This window comes from Propithecus coquereli, unplaced genomic scaffold (assembly GCF_000956105.1).
Source record: "Propithecus coquereli isolate 6110/MARCELLA unplaced genomic scaffold, Pcoq_1.0 Scaffold16, whole genome shotgun sequence".
NCBI classification, from domain to species: domain Eukaryota; kingdom Metazoa; phylum Chordata; class Mammalia; order Primates; family Indriidae; genus Propithecus; species Propithecus coquereli.
The window spans coordinates 5461134-5480196 of record NW_012140524.1 but is presented as its reverse complement, the minus strand read 5'-3'; the positions used below and the strand labels follow the sequence as shown (position 1 = coordinate 5480196).

General features: G+C 39.4%; 2 protein-coding genes across 2 annotated transcripts in view; both read left to right on the top strand.

The window, feature by feature from the left end:
• PPFIBP1 (PTPRF interacting protein, binding protein 1 (liprin beta 1)) overlaps positions 1-15363 on the top strand; it is a 57060-nt gene extending 41697 nt beyond the window's left edge. The window contains exons 9-21 of the mRNA XM_012640961.1: positions 1159-1356; positions 1832-1864; positions 4158-4308; positions 4643-4771; positions 6598-6748; positions 7445-7556; positions 7671-7759; positions 11183-11305; positions 11849-11974; positions 12569-12757; positions 13952-14131; positions 14794-14859; positions 15002-15363. Of these exons, the coding sequence (XP_012496415.1) occupies positions 1159-1356; positions 1832-1864; positions 4158-4308; positions 4643-4771; positions 6598-6748; positions 7445-7556; positions 7671-7759; positions 11183-11305; positions 11849-11974; positions 12569-12757; positions 13952-14131; positions 14794-14859; positions 15002-15088 (1634 nt within the window). The 3' untranslated portion in view covers positions 15089-15363. The remainder of the gene's footprint in view (positions 1-1158; positions 1357-1831; positions 1865-4157; positions 4309-4642; positions 4772-6597; positions 6749-7444; positions 7557-7670; positions 7760-11182; positions 11306-11848; positions 11975-12568; positions 12758-13951; positions 14132-14793; positions 14860-15001) is intronic.
• A 2093-nt stretch (positions 15364-17456) lies between these two features.
• On the top strand, positions 17457-18299 carry REP15 (RAB15 effector protein). The gene has a single exon (XM_012641027.1). The coding sequence runs from the start codon at positions 17509-17511 to the stop codon at positions 18211-18213; it is 705 nt and encodes a 234-aa protein (XP_012496481.1). The 5' UTR covers positions 17457-17508; the 3' UTR covers positions 18214-18299.
• Positions 18300-19063: the final 764 nt, after the last annotated feature.

Sequence of the window (19063 nt, the reverse complement as noted above, 5' to 3'; positions counted from 1 at the left end):
GTCATGCTATTTGATGTTCTTCATGACCATAACTGGGCTTCCTTAGACCTCACAAAAAGCCCTTCTTAGTTTGCCAGCAGGTTATTTTATTCAACCGTTGTCCACCTAAAGCAAACATTTCGGTATTTTTAAAGATGTAATTAACAGGTGCTCCACTTCTTCTTACCCTCGATTTTCGATTAATAACCTTTGCAGGTTATAATCCAAAAGTCAGGTTGCTTCCAGATGTGTCTCGTAACTGCTGGCTCTTATTGCCTGAGTCACGTGTGGACAGAACTGACAAAGCAGTCGGTGGCGACAGCTGTAATCAAAGTCCCTTTTGTCTAGTCAGTTCAATAAGTGGTTAAATGATTTTGACATCGGTGTTGAGACATTGATTATAATACCACTAATTGTGCCATCTATAAACTTTCAGTCACTATGAGCAGTATTAATGTAGGGTAAAATAATAAATGCCTGTGTTCCCTTGCCCTTCTTTCCATTTCTGCAAAAAGAGAAACAGAGGGCAAGAGATATCAGAGAAATGAGAACAAGCAAACCAAAGCATCTTTGTATGATACTGAAACAACATAACATACTATGTTACTATACTTGCCAGTTCAAACAAACCAAAAAGCTCAAAGTAAACACTTCCTGATTGCACCTTCATTTTTTCATTCTTTGGGAAGAATATTTAAAATGATTGGAGTAGAATCTCCTTATATTGCTGGTAGAGAAGCTGAGGAATAATACCTGCTTTCTAGAATAATTATATTGGGCTTCTATGTACGTAGTTTTAAAAGTAAATGAGCTGCGTTATAGCCAAAGCTGTGTCATAATTGTTAGATAAGTAAGAAATCCACTGGTAATTATTCCAGTTATGTGATATCTCCGTGTATTTTGAGGAATAAAACAAATAAGATTTGAGAATTTTTGTATCCTAAATACTTAAGGCCCTAAACACATTGATTATAGACTAGTGGTGAATGTGTTTTTCTTGTTGCTTTTGTTGTTTCTTAAGTAGCTCTCAGAATTGATTCTTTCAACTTCTAATGTGGCATTTGATATTGGTAACCAACGTGTTAGTTCAGTTATTCTTTCAGATACGTTCATGTGTGCAGCATGACTGTTTAGCACTGAGCCTGGCAGGTACTAGTGACGGTGCACATTCATGCTGAGATTCATTATCCTCACCGACCTTTCAGGAGAAACCTCCAGCGGAAAGCAGCCCGTTCGAGAGCCTCCCTCCCAAAGCTCCAGGACACAATGCCTCCGTGGATGACAACCCCTTTGGCACTCGAAAAGCCAGATCTTCCTTTGGCCGGGGCTTTTTTAAAATCAAAAGTAACAAGAGGACAGCAAGTGCCCCAAACTTGGGTACGTGTGGCCAAAATGCCTTCGCCCTGATTCTTTCAGAAGGAGGAAGAGAGCAGTCACTTCCTTTCCCTTATGCCCTCGTTCATTTATTCATTTCTCTTTCTCAGAAACGAAGGTGAGTGACTTGGTGGGAAAGTTAGCAAAAAATGCTTTGGAGGATTTAATTTAGCGGTGGGAAGATATATAGACTCTCAGCCTGCTGTCTCCTGTGGTATAAACTTAGTGGAAAGACCTAAAGTCGTGATTTCCATTGACGTCATTATAGAGTTTCCTGTCTGTTTTGGTAGTGGGTAAATTAACATCGACAGTCCTACTGGAGCCGGTGCGTAACCTCAGCGGCTGAGTGTGGTGCATGCCTTTCCTCCACCGTGCGCATTTTGTGAGGAGGAGTCTGATCTGTGTTTCATTTTGTCATCCCCCTGTGTTCTCTCCATTGGGCTGCGTGTGATTGTGTGCGTTGTTGGGATATCTGAAGATCGTAAACGAAGTGCCAGTGCACCCACCTTAGGTATCGTACCCCTGCATGCCAGTCTGTGCCAGTGCTGTGCTCCAACCCGTCTAATCCTCGCTCATGGCATCTGTGATCTCTAGAAAGTGAGCTGGCAGCAATCAGAAAATGGAGTTCTTGATTCCAGAGTGTTCCTTTCACTTTCTGCTAAAAAGGACTCTATAGAGCTTTGCTTCTAAGCCTAAGCACTGTTTTAACCAATGCTAAGGACACCTGTGAGTAGCACTGAGAGGACCTAGAAATACACAGCATCTCTCTGAGTGCAGGGCAGGAATGTCCTGGCGTGGTACCTTCCGGCTTTCACCCTTGAAATGCGTACATATCATCACACGCTAACTCCCAAGTCCGTGCAGTCCCTTCTTCAGACTTACATTTTCCCCAGCCTCCAGAAATAAATGTTTTTAGCCCAATAAGGTTTGTAGAAAATATTGAAGATGATAATTTTAGGCTTACTTCTCTTAGGGGAACATTATTCTGACACTTTATTGCTTTGAAGGTGGAGGTAATATCTAGTGACAACAGAAATACCTGGACATGTTGTGTGACAAGTCACCTCCAAAGTGATCTAAGGAGAGAGACAGCTCAGTAGAGCACGGGACAGCCGGGGAGAAAGTTCTCAAAATAAAAAGTAGAAACACGGTGGTTTTGAGGTGGGAATGAGCTAGGCACCATTTTCAGGGCCACCTGTACCCATCATGGTTGTAGGGTTTAAATTGGAAAAGTTCCTTTGGGTTTTTCCAAGAGGTGCCATTACCTCACGTGGATATCTACGTATCTATTCAGGTGGACCAGCAAGAGTGACTTCTTTCTCTTTGTAGGCTTAAATGTCCAGAATGAACACTGGATGCATAATATAAATTAATCTAATTCAGACAACTATTTTCAAATAGTTTTTTTGCATGTTTCTTAGAAGAACTGTATTGTTAACGCTGAGGCAAATGCTGCTTAATATAACCTAGAGTCACAGCTATGCTTTATAGAAAAGTCAACTTCCGCAACTTGTATATCTTGCTGAAACACTGTTCTGTGATTTTTGTACAACTTTTAGTTTCCTTTATGAAGCATTAAACCTCATATTGAGGAGAGCGGTAGCCCTTGTGTTTGCTAGTATAGGATCGCCCGCTAAGGGACAGCTAAAAGAACTAAATTAGTTCAGGCTTGGGGTTCAAGCTTTGGCATGACAAATGTGCATGTTACTTTTTTAAAGTAAAATCAACAAGACTAAATCAAAAGTTGGTTTTCTTTATATCAAAAGAAACACGCATATCTGGTTCCTTGTTCTCTCAGTGCCTAGGACATAATAGGTTGGAATACATTTCTTAAATAAAGAATTGCAAGAACTTGGTAATGTATTTGGTGTAAATGCCAAAGGAGAAGAAGGAACAAAAAGAAAATGACACCACGTGAGGTGGGTCACACCTATAATCCCAGCATTTTGGGAGGCTGAGGCAGGAGGATTGTTCGAGGCCAGGAGTCCGAGACCAGCACGGTGGACAGAGTGAGACTCCATCTCTTAAGAAAAAAGGAAATGGCATATAATTTGAACTAGAGTAACAGGGAAACTGTTAGTTAATGTTAGTTAAATACCAAGTAAGAAAATATGACAGGAAAAGACTCTCAGGGAAATTGGATGGGTTTGTAGAGTCCCAAATATCCCTGACACACCGAATTGGGAATATACACATTCAGATATTGAGACTGGAGAGAGAGTTGAGGCCCAGAGGTTTTAATGCCACCTACTTATAGATGAGTAAAGCTATTATTTAGTGCTGAGCTTAGATTTGGGTGAGCTTGTCAAGAGATCCTGCAGAGTCAACTTAGAATCTTGGAGCAGAATGGAGGAGGAGAAGAAAACAGGAGAGTTGCAGCAAAGAAGGAACTGTCAGTCGACAGATCTAGGACAGTGTCATGACAGGAAGTTAAAGGACATGATTTTAAAGGATGCAGGAGGTAGTCAACAGTACCAAGTGCCACAGCAATGTTGAGTCTAATTTTATTAATATTATGAATTCGAATCACTCGAGGAAAGAATATGGCAATCCTATCACACTCTTTTAATCTTCAAAGGAGTTGCAATTTTAAGTTTATTAACTTTACACACAATAAACTGTAGAATAGAATGTACATTTGTGTTCCATGTTTAATACTTATAGGGTGCCCTTTATAAATCACTGATTTATAGACCAGCAGAAGAAGAATTCTTAACAGTTGCTAACACCAAGAAGGTTAACATCTAATCATGTTCATACCGTATTTAAAAATTCATCAAGTCTTTATTCTGTTCTTGGAATAGCTGAAACAGAAAAGGAGACAGCAGAGCACCTAGATCTTGCTGGTGTGTCTTCTCGGCCAAAAGGTTCACAGGGGAACAGTCCCTTCCAGATATCTCCACCATCTCCAGATTCCAGAAAGAAATCCAGAGGTATCATGAAATTCTTTGGAAAGTAAGTAAAAGAGCAAACAAATGGAGTGGGCCTTGTCTTATATGTGGCTCAAATGTAGGGATAATTGGAAAACTGGCTGAAAATCGGTATGGAATTGTAAGACTTTTGTATTTCTCTTATGGAAGGCAGGTTGTGATTTGGGATTCATTAACTTATTGGGTCTCAGTTAAAGTTTAAAAACTCAAATGTCTATGTTAATGACATACTCGAATGTTAATGACATGGCTATGTTAATGACATGGCTCGAATATATGTGCCAGCTAAAAATGTTCCAATTAGCAAGTCTAAGGCCTCCTCAGGACTAACAAGGCAATTCGTGTTGTGTCTTCTTCAGACTTAGGAGAAGTCAGTCAACGACATTCAACCCAGATGACATGTCTGAGTCTGAATTCAAAAGAGGAGGGACAAGGGCAACTGCGGGGCCCCGGTTGGGTTGGTCTCGAGACTTGGGACAGTCTAACAGGTAAGAACAGCCAAACTGAGGGACTTTTTGCATCTGTACCATTCATCAAGGCCTCATGAGCTCCTGCAGTGTTCGTACCGTCACTGGGTTAAATCAAGTCGTTGCTTATGGTGGGCCTGCTGGATGGGTCCATCATCTATACAGTGGTGCAATTTGTCAATGGTTGATGAGCAACTAAACAGAAGGTGAGGACTGTGCAAACTAGCTGAGGAGCCAGAGCTAAAGTGTCAACAACATCTGTATTAGAATGGTTCTTGGACTTATGTTTTACATAGACAATAATTATAAGTACTCTATGGCATAGCTTTAGAAAGATGGGATAGCATAGTGGTTAAGACCAGGTTCTAAAATGAGACAACTTGGATTTGATTTCTGGCCTTGCGATTTTCTACCAGCTGGGTGACCTTGAGCGATGGCTTCCATGCTCTGCGCCTTTGTTTTCTTATCATAGTAATTAGTATCTACTTGAAAAGGGATTAGTGCAGATTAAATGAGTTAATATGTGTTAAATATCTGGCAAACAATAACTGCTCGATAAACATTAGTAATTGATGGAATCTGTGAAAGCACTTAAGGATATAAATTCTATTAGAATTCTTAGATTTATCAAGAGTACCTAATGTTTTATCTATTAAGTCTCTAAGAACGGCCGGGCACAGTGGCTCACTGTAATCCCAGCACTTTGGGAGGCCAAGGAAAGAGGATCACTTGAGGCCAGCCTGAGCAACATAGCCAGACTCTGTCTGTACAAAAAATAGAAAAAGGGCCAGGCGCAGTGGCTCATGCCTGTAATCCTAGCTCTCTGGGAGGCCCAGGCGGGCGGATTGTTTGAGCTCAGGAGTTCGAAACCAGCCTGAGCAAGAGCGAGACCCCGTCTCCACTAAAAATAGAAAGAAATTAATTGGACAACTAAAAATATATACAAAAAACTAGCCGGGCATGGTGGCGCATGCCTGTAGTCCCAGCTACTTGGGAGGTTGAGGCGGGTGGAGTGCTTACGCCCAGGAGTTCAAGGCTGTAGTAAAGCTCTCAACGTGCCACTGCACTCCGGTGTAGGCAACAGAGTAAGACCTTGTCTCTACTAAAAAAACAAGACTCTAAGAACTTCCACACTCTTATCAAAGTTCAGAGCTGGTTTATAGCTACAACACTGACTAAGCATGAAAGGGTGGGGTTGGCAACCATAAAGTACAAACTGTCGATACCAAATCTTTTAAAAGCATAATGGGCTAGAAACCTTTTAAACCCAGTCCCTCCCACATGGGTAGAACACTGGACACAGGTTTCAACTAGGAGGAAATTCTCTTTGTCCTTCTTCAAATACCAAATAGTCTCATTTGCCATATGTTCTCTTAGAACACAAGAGTAGAAGAAAACAGGAATTTTGCTTTGATTGCTTTTTCAGACTACACTCGGTGATGGCTTATCGCCCTCCTCTTATCAGGTACCACCTGGAGAGAAACCATAATTCTGCTAAAGTTCATTCAAGTTAGACTTGAGTTTCTTTTAGTCTGACTGAGTTTCCTGTTTCGGAATCCAATCTTCCAACATTGGTTCAACTTGGTCTTTTTCTGTAGAACATGGTCTTGCTATATCACATTGAACTTTTGTGGTTTCATTGAAACAAAGGCAGTGGTTTTAGAAGATGACTTTGAACTCCGGTACGACTTCCTCCTCCAATATATACTAAAAATTAAGCTTTTCATGGTGAAATGTATATCATCAGGGAATTCCATATCTATGGAATGTACAGTTGTTCAGAACTGATGAAAAGCCAAAGGATTGGCTTTGGATTGTTTTTCATGCAGTTATTCATTTTCCCATAGTGATTTGGATATGCCATTTGCCAAATGGACCAAGGAGCAAGTGTGCAGTTGGCTCGTGGAACAGGGCTTGGGCTTCTACCTGAATTCTGGCAAGCACTGGATTATATCTGGCCAAACGCTTTTGCAGGCTTCTCAACAAGATCTAGAGAAGGTGACTGCTTCTCTATTTTGTTTACAAAATGGATACTGAGGGAAAGCGAATATGAATGTAGGATTCTTTTGTACTCCAGAAAGGCATGTGAGTGAAGCCAGTAAGTCCTCTTGGAAAAAGTTGGGTTTTTAAATTGCTTCGTGCTTGTTTTATATCATGGACTTAAAAGGAAAGACCTGGTCTTGACTCTTTATGAAACACTTAAGCCAATGGGCATTTTAATGAAAAATAATTATGTAGGCATAATAATAAGCCCTAAGCCCATATTTCTCAAAATCATTTTGCACCTTTATTGATGGCCTATCTTCTCAATGTAATATATGCAATCCAACTTTACTTTGCAAAAGGAACAAAAAGCACCCTACACTGTATGTCCAATTATTTAACATTTCTTCCCAATTATTTAACATTTTGTACAAAATCAGAGTAAAATTCCTATTATGCATGCTACAGTTCCTGTCTTACAAAGAAAATGAGTCACCAGGGAATGCCTACCACAACACTAAACTAATCGTGGTGGTCTTTGCTTTCTAAGGGCCCTTTGTTCAACAACATTTTATTAGCCCAAGTTACTATTGTAATTTAATGAAGAACTGGGTCTTTAGCTTTATTTTGGAATGATTTGCATCCTTTGTCAGTGGCATCAAGCCTGTACAGATAGCATCATAAATTCAGTGTTTCTGTTCATTGTTTCAGGAACTTGGAATCAAGCATTCACTTCATCGAAAGAAACTCCAGCTGGCTCTGCAAGCCCTGGGATCAGAAGAAGAAACCAATCATGGGAAGCTAGATTTCAACTGGGTCACTAGTAAGAGGTTTTATTCTTTTAAAAAAAATGATACTATATATAGCTGCATCTTCTTTTTAATCATGAGAACAGGTGTTTTGTGGCCTGGTAATAACACTGTTTTCTCTCTCTTAGGATGGCTGGATGATATTGGCCTCCCCCAGTATAAAACTCAGTTTGATGAAGGACGGGTAGATGGTCGAATGCTCCATTACATGACTGTTGTAAGTGATTCCCTCACGGGGCTTGGGGGAGTAAAACTTCTTTTTCTCTGAAAAACACAGAAATAGTGTAAGCAAAATATAATGTTTTCATAATGATTCCACCGGAGTTTGAAGGTGTTGCTGAAGAGAGAGGTGGGAATATTTCCTGTGAAGCTTAAATTGTAGCATTTGGTAATTGCAATGGCCTTGGGATAATTTGAAACCCCAATTTAATCTGAGTGAAACCTAATTGAAACCAAACTCTCCAGAAAGTTAAGTTTATATATATTCAACAATGTAAACATTGGAGTGTGCACTTTGTCTTGTGTGTGTTTTTTTTGAAGTGTGTACACTTTGAGTGCCTTTTATGGTATGTGAATTATATCTCATAAACATATTTAAAAATGGAGAGAATGTACAGTGTTGAAGCCCTGACCATTTCTAAACTGTGCGTGCAGTGACCACTCAGAAAACGCTGCCCTTTTGAGCTGACATCCACGGGGACTTGTCTTCTCTTTTGTCCCTTCGCTTCTACTTTGGACAATGGTTAGGTGAAAACTTCTCATCCTTCTCACTTCAGCCCAGTTCTGCTTGGGCAGAAGTTACTGGGAGTAAAGAAGGAGGGAAGAAGCCTAAACTTTCACTCTGGTTCCTTCCTTATTGTCCATTTCTAGCCTACCAGCCAGTGAGCAAAAGGACTGTTCCCTACTTAACAACAGTGGGAGAGATGGATTCCAGCAGAACTTTGTTGTAGATTCCATGATATTATTAACGTTGTATTTAAGTTACTTTTATTTAGATAGCCTTTTGCAAACTAGGCTATGGACCCAACTACCACAAGTATCTTCTTCTTTAAATAAGTGGAAAGTTTGGAACAGCCAGCCTAAGTAGGAATTTCTCAATATCAAAGAAATTTGGAGTTCAGCTCATGGGATTTGTTTTCTTCTCTATCATTGAGTCCAAGTCCTTACTTTGATGGGCCCATCATGGAAACCTGCATATGTGTAGGATGTTGCACATTTACTCTGTCAGGCACTCTTTTAAGCATTTTACTCAATTAATACTTTATTGAGTTATTATTATTATTACCCTCATTTTTTTGGATACATAAACAAAGGAATCGAGAGATTGGGTAGCTTGGTGACCAAGTTTCCACAGTTGGAAAGTGACAGAAAGCCATTGAACTCACAGGCTGTTTCCAGATCCCTGCTTTTAATAGCTCCCTGTTCTGCCTGGAACAAATTCAGTAAATATTTGCCTACCAATCTAACTGTGAATATATTCTCCTGGGAATGTGAGCAAATTCAGGCTTAAAATCATAAGAAGCATATGTATAACTTTCATGGCTATAAAAGAGTAGCTTACTTTGGGAAATTTAACCCCAGAAGTTCTAAGTCACAAAAAGTCTGTTTTAATGTGATATCCTGGATTGCATCCTGGAACAGAAAAAGGACCTTAATGAAAAAATTGTTGGAATCTGAATAAAGTCTGTAGTTTAGTTGATTGTATTGTGTATATTAATTTCTTAGTTTTGATGAATGTATCATGCTTATATAAAATGTTAAAAGCCAGGTAAAATGTATATAGAATACTATCTTTGTCAGCTCTTCCATAAATTTAAAAAATTGCAAAAAATTCTGTTTCGATTTAAAAGAAAACAGTCTTTTCTTTTAAGATCCTTTAAACTATAAAGAATTTCAAAAATACTTAACATTTTAGTTACATTATAAACATTATACATTTTTTTTAGTCTGATAGGCTTTAGTTAGATGAAAATAGTTTACATTGAAATGTTTGGAATGGGTATCCCAATCTTAGATTAAAATATGTTAAATATTGGCCAGGTACAGTGGCTTATGCCTATAATCCCAGGGCTTTAGGAGGCCAAGGTGGGAAGATGGCTTGAGACCAGGAGTTCAAGACCAACTTGAGCAATGTAGTGAGATGGCCCCTCTACAAAAAATAAGAAAAATTAGCTAGGTGTGGTGGCATGCACCTGTAGTCAAAGCTACTCAGGAGGCTGAGGCAGGAAGATTGAGCTTTTAGGAGTTTGAGGCTGCATTGAGCTAATCATCAAGCCACTGCACTCTGGCCTGAGCACCAGAGCAAGACCCTGTCTCCAAAAAAAAAAGTAAATACCATTCCTAACTTATGAGACACTACTTTTGAGAAATCAATCCATAAAAAATTCAGGGAATACTTTTTGCTCAGTTAGTATCCTCAAGAATTTAATCTGAGCCAGGCACTGTGGCTTACGCCTATAATCCTAGCACTCTGGGAGGCCAGGGTGGGAGAACCGCTTGAGTGCAAGAGTTCGAGACCAGCCTGAGCAAGAGTAAGACCCTATCTCTACTACAAACAGAAAAATTAACCGGGTGTGGTGGTGCACGCCTATAGTACCAGCTACTCGGAAGGCTGAGGCAGGAGGATCGCTTGAGCCCAGGAGTTTGAGGTTGCAGTGAGCTATGATAACACCACTGCATTCTACCTGGATCAACAGAGCGAGATTCTGTCTCAAAAGAGAAAAGAAAAAAAAAAGAAAGACTTTAAACTGGTTGTCTAATAGTTTTATTTTAAATATATTTCTATGGTAGATTTTTTTCCTTTTTATTTTTCATAAGAAATGTGTTATCAGTGAGGTGTGTCTAAAATGGATGTTTTCCTTGTTTATTTTCTGGGTGTATTTGGAAGTAGACTGGTGCTTATCTTGACACTGGCCCCCAAATCACCTTCTTCTGAAATAATTTGTTTTGGTGTGTTTGGTATATTTGAAAATGTTCCCAACAGCCACAGACTGGTGAAAGTTTTTCAGGGTTGATTGGTCATATATGTGATAAGTATAACATCACTTCTCTTCTCCTCCCTAACTTTCACCAAAACCTTTGCACTAATTGACATAGTTTTTCCAAAATTGTTCACAATGTCTGCTAGATAAAGCGTGATACTCTAGAATTAGAGAATTTTTAGGGCCAGAGAATAATATAACAAGAGCAACTATTGTGATTTTCCCCAAAACTGTGATGTGCCTTTGTTCAGAAAACCAAGCCTTGATCACCAATGGGCATCGCTTGCTCTTACCTACCTGCTGAAAGGAAAAAGAGAGGGCAGTTTGGCCAGTGCCCAAGGATGTGTTTTATCTGCAGATCAAGTTCTCCAAGCTCAGGAGGAAACAAAGGAATTCCAGAGCCTGTCTGGAGGAGAGAGAAACCACCAGGAGTCAGCTTCATTGGGATCAGCATTCATTTGGGGTTCTGGAGAGGATTTTGTTCAGAACAGGAAAAAGGGTTCTGTGACTAAATGAAAGCTTTGAAAACACAGACAAGCCCTTGGGGCATGTTGGTTTGAGGGGCTCTTCTATTTCTATTGCAGTTTGCTGAGACTCCCTAAGAAAGTCGCCTGCCATGGGCCAGCGCAGTGAGCTCCTCCTTCTGTTCTCTTTTACAGGATGACCTGCTGTCTTTGAAGGTGGTGAGCGTGCTACACCAGCTCAGCATCAAAAGGGCCATCCAAGTCCTGAGGATCAATAACTTTGAACCAAACTGTCTCCGGAGGCGCCCATCTGACGAGGTAGCATTTAAGATTGAGGCTTACAGGCTACACTTCCATGCAGTGTCTGTCCATGTGTGTCAAATTAAGACCCGTTTCTTCTTGGAGACAGTACGAGAAGCTGGTCTCTTTACAGGCTCCAGTCCAGCCGCATTTATTCTTAGACTTTGTTTTTCTGTACTCCTTCCTTCCGACCCCCACCCCCGCATGGTGGTTCCACTTGTGTAACTAAAGTCAAAGATTGTTTTTCCGTGATGCTTCCTCCTTTTCTTGGGTGTATTTTTTTTCTTGCCTCCTTAATCCACAGACGTAAATATATCATAATAATGAATCCCTTTCCTGAAGTAGTGCTTTATTAGTGTGAAGGAAAGCTTGAAATTCTGTGACTTAAATTCTTTAAAAGACAATTTAAATTAGCAAACACTTTTTCTAGTTGCTTTAAGTATTGAGTGAGATGTCGAGTAACTGCTCCATGGGGCAGACCTTTTAGGCAGAACATGCAGCTTAATATTTAGGATCCTGTGGCCAATAACTGAAGCTCTTGGTGGTGATTTGTTCCCATAGAATAGCATCACCCCATCAGAGGTTCAGCAGTGGACCAACCATCGAGTGATGGAGTGGCTACGCTCCGTGGACTTGGCGGAATATGCCCCCAACCTCAGAGGCAGTGGTGTCCATGGTGGGCTCATGGTAAAACTCTGTTTCAATTTAATATTGACTCATTTTGTTTCCTTTGGTCTAATGTGTAGGATATTACCAGTTTGCTTGTCATGATCCTAAAATCATCTGACCCGACCCTCCTGCATTATTTCTAGGGGATCTTTCCTTTCAGAGTATTTTTATTTATGTTATATAACTCTAGATTGCATTTAAGCCCAGTTCTCTTTTATTGTCCTCTTTCATGTTGAATAACATCTAGCCACTGTCTCTCATATGATCATATTTTAAAACCCCTGCAAAGATACAGATTGTAGTTCTGCATATTGATGTTGTTTGCATAAGGAGCTGGCTTCCAAAGCCAACACCCCAAAGAGACAGAAGCACTGACATTGTAATGCCTGAAGCCTGGATTTCAAGACCAGCTCCACCACTTATTAACTTTGGCAAAATGAAGAAAAGATATGTAAATTAAAGATCAGAGTCCATACCCTGACTACCTCACTGGGCTGTTGACAGGGTCATTGGAGATAATCGAGATGGAAGAGCTTTGCTAATTGTACAGCACAATACAAACACTTATGACCTATGGTGCCTTTTAACAATTTGAATTTTTTTCTTTTATAGGTTCTAGAACCTCGCTTTAATGTAGAAACAATGGCTCAGTTATTGAACATCCCACCAAATAAGACTTTGTTGCGAAGGCATTTGGCCACTCATTTCAACCTTCTTATCGGTGCTGAGGCCCAACGCCAGAAGCGAGATGCCATGGAATTACCAGACTATGTACTACTAACGGCTACTGCCAAAGTGAAGGTGGGTTCAAGCTCGTACCATTTAGTAATTGCCTGAAGCAATGACTCAGTTTTCACCATTACCCATTACCTCAGAAGATATAAGATATCTTCTGAGGTTTACTAAGTTTTATAGATGGGTTGAAGGTATATGTATCTTTAAGAGTAGTTGAGAAAATGCATTTTGAAGGTTTCTGCCAAGTCAATTATTTTATTAGGGTTAACAGTAAGGAAGAGCATGATGTTGGTTTCTGTGATCGATGTATCGCTAATGCAGAGAGCTCATGACTTGGGTCCAAATGCTGACTGCAGTTGTCCTGTTTCCCTACCGATAAGTCAAATATAAGAGGAAGATTTCTCCTTGCACAGATTCAGCTTGTCTGGCTTATAATTGACCAGCATTGCAAGTCAGGAAAAAATGCTTAAGAGATGATTGAAGGAAGACCAGCAGAGACTGGATATTTCCTAATTTATCTGGATTTGTGGATCTTACCAAATTCAGACTATTATTTCTTCTTTGAAATCATTCCTACGTGTTATCTCAACGAACTTAATGTGCAGATAGGATTTTCCCGCTCCTCCAGATGCATGTACCAAATTCTTTTTTTTTTTAAGCCCCTCTATCTACCTGAGCACCGTCTCTTTGGATCCTTTTCTCCTTTAAGAGATGTGCCAGGTGTGAAACCTCTGCAAGAGTCTGTTAAAGAGTGAGAATTGTTTTAGCAGGCACTACTAGTCCTGTATGGAAGCAGAATAGGCATACAAGATAAACATAGCCTCACCCAAAGAGAAAATATAGTAAAGACCATTTCATTTCCTTTTGCTGATCTTAAATTGGAAAACCTTGCAAAATTGGATTCAGCCCTGAGAAATCCCATTGCTTTAAGTGCTGTCTAATCATAGCTAAGGTTCTTGGCATATATTGCTTATCAGAGTGACTATCCAGCTAGTTGGTGTGGATAAGAATAAGATTAATCTTCTGAGATTCATAACAAGGATCATTTATCATATTTGGATGCATCATTTATATGGCTAGGATGCTGCTGTTTTTGTTTTATATGAATTTAATCATCCAGTTGCTTTTCTCTATATTACAGAGTGAATAATTAAATTATACATGTAGGGGAGGGGAGGTACAAAAAAATTACGTTAGCCATCCTTTGTCATATGAATTTTATCAAATCCCTGGATGTTTTCGTTTGCTTTTCTTTTAAAGCCAAAGAAACTTACCTTCAGCAATTTTGGGAATCTGAGAAAGAAGAAACAAGAAGATGGTGAAGAATACGTTTGTCCAATGGAATTGGGACAGGCATCAGGAAGTGCATCTAAGAAAGGATTTAAACCTGGTTTGGACATGCGCCTATATGATGAAGATGACTTGGACCGATTAGAGCAGGTAAATACAATCCTACTACCTCTTTGAATGCACTTCCAGCACTCAAGCACTAAGTGGAAACTTTGTACGCTGTATCTGCTAATCAAGGGATGTTTTCTTCAAATAACTAAAAATAAAGATAATAAAATAATAGTAAACACTTCCAGATCGCTTACTACATTCCAGGTACTATCCTAAGCACTTACTATATATTAATGTTCCTGGTAATCTTAAGACGTAGGGAGTACTGTTATCCTCATTTTAAAGATAAGAAAACTGAGGCATGGAGAAATAAGTGACTTCTTCAACCTGTTAGGCTGGCTCCAAAGCCTGTGCTATTTACCTGTCTTATACCGTCTCGGTATTAGGGAAATCTGTGTATTAAAACAAGTCAGGAATGGAGAGGTCATACTACCTAACCTCTTCAGATTAAAGTCACGGGACTGCATATAGCTTTGGTACTGTTACCAAAGTCATTAGCCTAGATGTGTCAATAAAATGTTTCTTCTAATTTTTCACTTCCGATGGCACTAACAAGAGGAGATTATCATCAAAAGTGTTCTGTTGCTCCTACCCCATTCAGTACCATTTCCATTATTTCTTCTTAGACTTTTGTTCATTTTGCTGCGCTCTCCTTGAAATTATGAAAATGAGTATGTCACATTGTGGTCTGTTCTTTGCAGATGGAAGATTCAGAAGGGACAGTGAGACAGATAGGTGCATTCTCTGAAGGCATCAACAATCTGACAGTAAGTTGGTAAAATGAATTGAAAATGTTATTTTAAAAATGTCTTTCAGAATAACCCCAAAGGACTGCACATATTTTTCAGAATGCATAGTTCTGAGCTCTTGGTTCTCAGTGTGTGACCCCCCCGTCTCCTTGTTTTCCAGCACATGTTAAAAGAAGACGACATGTTTAAAGACTTTGCAGCCCGTTCCCCCAGTGCCAGCATCACAGACGAAGACTCAAATGTTTGACCCTAGCACCTGGGTGAACATGAGGAGCTCTTAGTCTTTCCTCTACTTTCTTCTCCAAACTCTCACAGTATATATACAATAAGCAACAGACTGTATATTGATTATCGATCCAGCTTCTGCTTACTGAGAAGTAGAAACGGGAAGCAGGGGAGACTTGCCAATTCTGAAGGTGCCACGCAAAATGAGACACTGGCAAATGAGAGTATAATTGTTTTTCCTCTATTTAATGTAAAAATCTGTGATATATTCTATTTAAAGTGTTGCATTTAAGATGAGTCCTTTACCACAGTGTTTTCATTCGCATCCACAGTACGGAGGATTTGGGAAGCAGGAACCAGTGTGTGCATGATTTTGTCACATCCGTGTTCACTGCAGCTATCTAAGTAGGACATTCTGTGCTTTCGAAATGAGTGTGTGGAATTCCTTTCAAAAGCATTCGGTGCACACACTAAATGCCAGCCATACCTCTACTTGCCTCTTACTGTCTTTTTATATATTTTTCTAAATATATGTATATATACAGTACATAGAAAATAGAACTTTTATTTTGTGACATAAGGAAGATGGTGAAAAGGTCACTTTTTTAAAAAAAAAATACGGTGATCAAAATTTCCATATACCAGCTGGTTCCTGAAGAGGTCAGAATGATCTTTCTTTCACCGCAACTGAATTTTAACAATGTTGATCATTGAGGCTAAATTAATATATATGAAATACCCCCTTTTTGATGATGCACCACAAAATTGTTGAACAGTTTAAGAATTTCAGCCTTAATCTTGGATCCTTTTACCTTACAAGGAAGAACTTGAAGGACATGAGTATACTATTAACTTGAATACATCCAGAAGCCCTTCCCTCCCAACATTTGTAGAAATAGTTTCTGAAGAATCCAAAAACAAAACAAAAGCCTTTACAGTGTTAAGTTTCTTATTTTTCTCCTTTTTTAAATACATCATCACATCAAAGTACTAACAGTCTGCCTAAACATATTGTACATTTCTCAGGCTTTCAATGAATGGAGCTTTTAAAAAAGCTGAATATTTGAACCTTTTGTTTCACAGTTCAAAAAAACTGAGGCTGCAAAATTAGTTTTATAATGGCTATTTTTGCGATGATAAAATATAGGTCATGTTTTTTTGTAGCTAGCAATGGGCCCAAAAATTCTTTGTAAAGAAAACAGAAAGCTGCAACAAAAAAAAATTTACTGTTGAATGTTTTTTTAGGAATATTAGAAAAAATATTCTGTTTTTTATTCAGTGCTACATAATTATTCATGTCAGCCAACCATGGAAAAGACAGGTTTTCACCAATTAGAACGGAAGTGGGCAGTTCAGTACATGCCAGTGGACTCGGGTATAAACTATATTTGAATGTCAGTGATATTATCTTTTAAGTTACCAGCAAGTTACCAAGCTATTCATCAAGGAACTTCTAATACTAGATTACTATTTATTCATAACTAAAATGATTTAATGCTAATAATAATTTTCTTTGAATCCTACCATTCGTTATTTGGTAACTGTATTGGCCTCTTACTGTGTTTGGATTTTATTTTAATATGACTATATGTCAATTTGTTGTTAGAACCTGATTGCAAATACCAGGAGACTGTTACAGATGCCAAATGTTTTTTATTCGGGACAATATAACATAACCGATGATCTGTAATAAGGTTAAAAAATTGATGATGTATTTTATCTACAAAATATCATATACTGCTGGGATTACCATATGAAAGGAAATAAAGTCAATTGATAAAATTGCCTCATATTTTTATTGTGGTTACTTCATTTTCCTTTGTTTCTGTTATAGGAGACAATAACACAAACTCTTTATAAGTGGCCATAGATTCATTTGAGTAGGGTTCATAACATGTATCAACAGATAGACGTTTGAGGTCTTTCTTTGAGAAACTTTTATATGAGAGGAAACAGGCCGCTGAGCTGGGGAATAAGGAGTCATGGCACAAGGGCTACAGGGAAAGTAAACAGAAATGATTCACCAAATTTGAAGAAAGTAGTTGTAGAAAGAGGTGTATGGGTCTTTAAAGAACTAGCATATGATTTTTAATTTAACTAAAATTTGGAAAAAGGAAACATATCTTGGAAGAGATTACCAAAGATTAAAAGTAGGGACTATAACCTAGATAGAACAGATGTTTTGTGTGAAATTTAATCTCTCTAAATAAGCCAGCAGGAATCTATGAATACAACACACCCAGTTGACAAACAGGGACACCTAACATGTTTGCTTAGCTGTATGTATATATGCTCAGCTACACCAAGTCAGCTGTAGAGTTAGAAAACTGGGACCATATTAATAAATGACTTCATGGCAGAACTTTTGCTTTGAAAAAGCTAATTCTGAACAAAGTTCACATGTTTGATATTTGGGAACAGTACTAATTGGGTGCAGAGAAAATGGGGCAAAAAGCATCACAACAATTGGCTCTGAAGGACAGCAAAGAGGTCCTCAGCGTCTGTGAGGTGGTCAGTGGAGCGATAGTCCACGCAGCTCAGAAACTGAAGGAGTATCTTGGATTTGAATATCCTCTGAGTAAACTCTGCCCAGCTGCAAATACTCTGAATGAGATCTTCTTAATCCACTTCATCACTTTCTGCCAAGAAAAGGGAGTGGATGAGTGGCTTACCACCACCAAGATGACCAAGAACCAAGCCTTACTGTTTGGAGCAGACTGGATTTGGACCTTTTGGGGATCTGATAAGCAAATAAAGCTTCAGCTGGCAGTACAGACCCTGCAGATGTCTTCTCTCATGGAATCTAAGCCTTGTGACCTCTCCAATCCAGAGCCAAGGGTAAAGGAGTCTTCCTGGAAGGAAAGTAGATTTGATAAGCTGGAAGAATTCTGTAGCTTGATAGGAGAGGATTGTCTGGGCCTGTTTATCATCTTTGGTGTGCCGGGGAAGCCTAAAGACATCAGAGGAGTTGTCCTGGACAGTGTCAAAAGTCAGACGGTGAGGAACCATCTGCCAGGAGGGAAGGCTGTGGCTCAGTTTGTCCTGGAAACTGAAGATTGTGTCTCCATCAGAGAGCTGCTTGGGAACTGTTTGAGTAAGAAAAATGGGCTGAGAGAGGTGGGCAAGGTTTATATTAGCATCCTCTGAATTGGATATGTGTGATGTGACTGACCTGTAAGATGAAAGGAAATTTTATTCTGACAAGCAAGCTTGTCTACTTGCATCATTCCACTGTGGGACACTTTTTTTCTTTTTTTTTCTCATTGATTGAAAGTGATTACCAGGGTTAAAGCATATTAGTGTCACAGTTATGGAGAGAAAAAAAGACCCTGGCTGTTATTTCAAACTTATGATCTTGTATTCATTTTTGCAGTAATAAATGGGAGGAGATAATAAAGTCATACTAAAAGTTTGATTTGCAAAACAACTCTTTGAAATAAGTCTGGTGCTCAAAAGTACAAAATGTGTTTTGGTGGGAGGTGGGTAGGGTGAGGTGGTGGGTAAGGTTACAGAGCAGGTTTAATTACATTCATAATACCAGTTTCAGTTCAGGACTCCGATGCAAAACTCCCATCAATCTTTTCCTCTAATCCTTGCTCTAAGCCCTTGCTCCAGCCCCTCCCTAGCTGCTGCTTCTGCACAGAGAGGACTTGGGTGGAATTTACTTTGGGATTCACTTGAGTGTTAATTTTACCTATGATTTAAAAACAGTTACCCAGGCCGGGCACGGTGGCTCACGCCTATAATCCTAGCACACTGGGAGGCCGAGGCGGGCGGATTGTTTGAGCTCAGGAGTTCGAGACCAGCCTGAACAAGAGCAAGACCCCATCTCTACTAAAAATTAGAAAGAAATTAATTGGACAACTAAAAATATATAGAAAAAATTAGCCGGGCATGGTGGCGCATGCCTGTAGTCCCAGCTACTCGGGAGGCTGAGGCAGGAGGATCGCTTGAGCCCAGGAGTTTGAGGTTGCTGTGAGCTAGGATGACGCCACAG

What these genes read in the sequence shown, in the direction of transcription:
- REP15 (XM_012641027.1), top strand. Translation starts at nt 17,509, where the DNA reads ATGGGGCAAAAAGCATCACAACAATTGGCTCTGAAGGACAGCAAAGAG.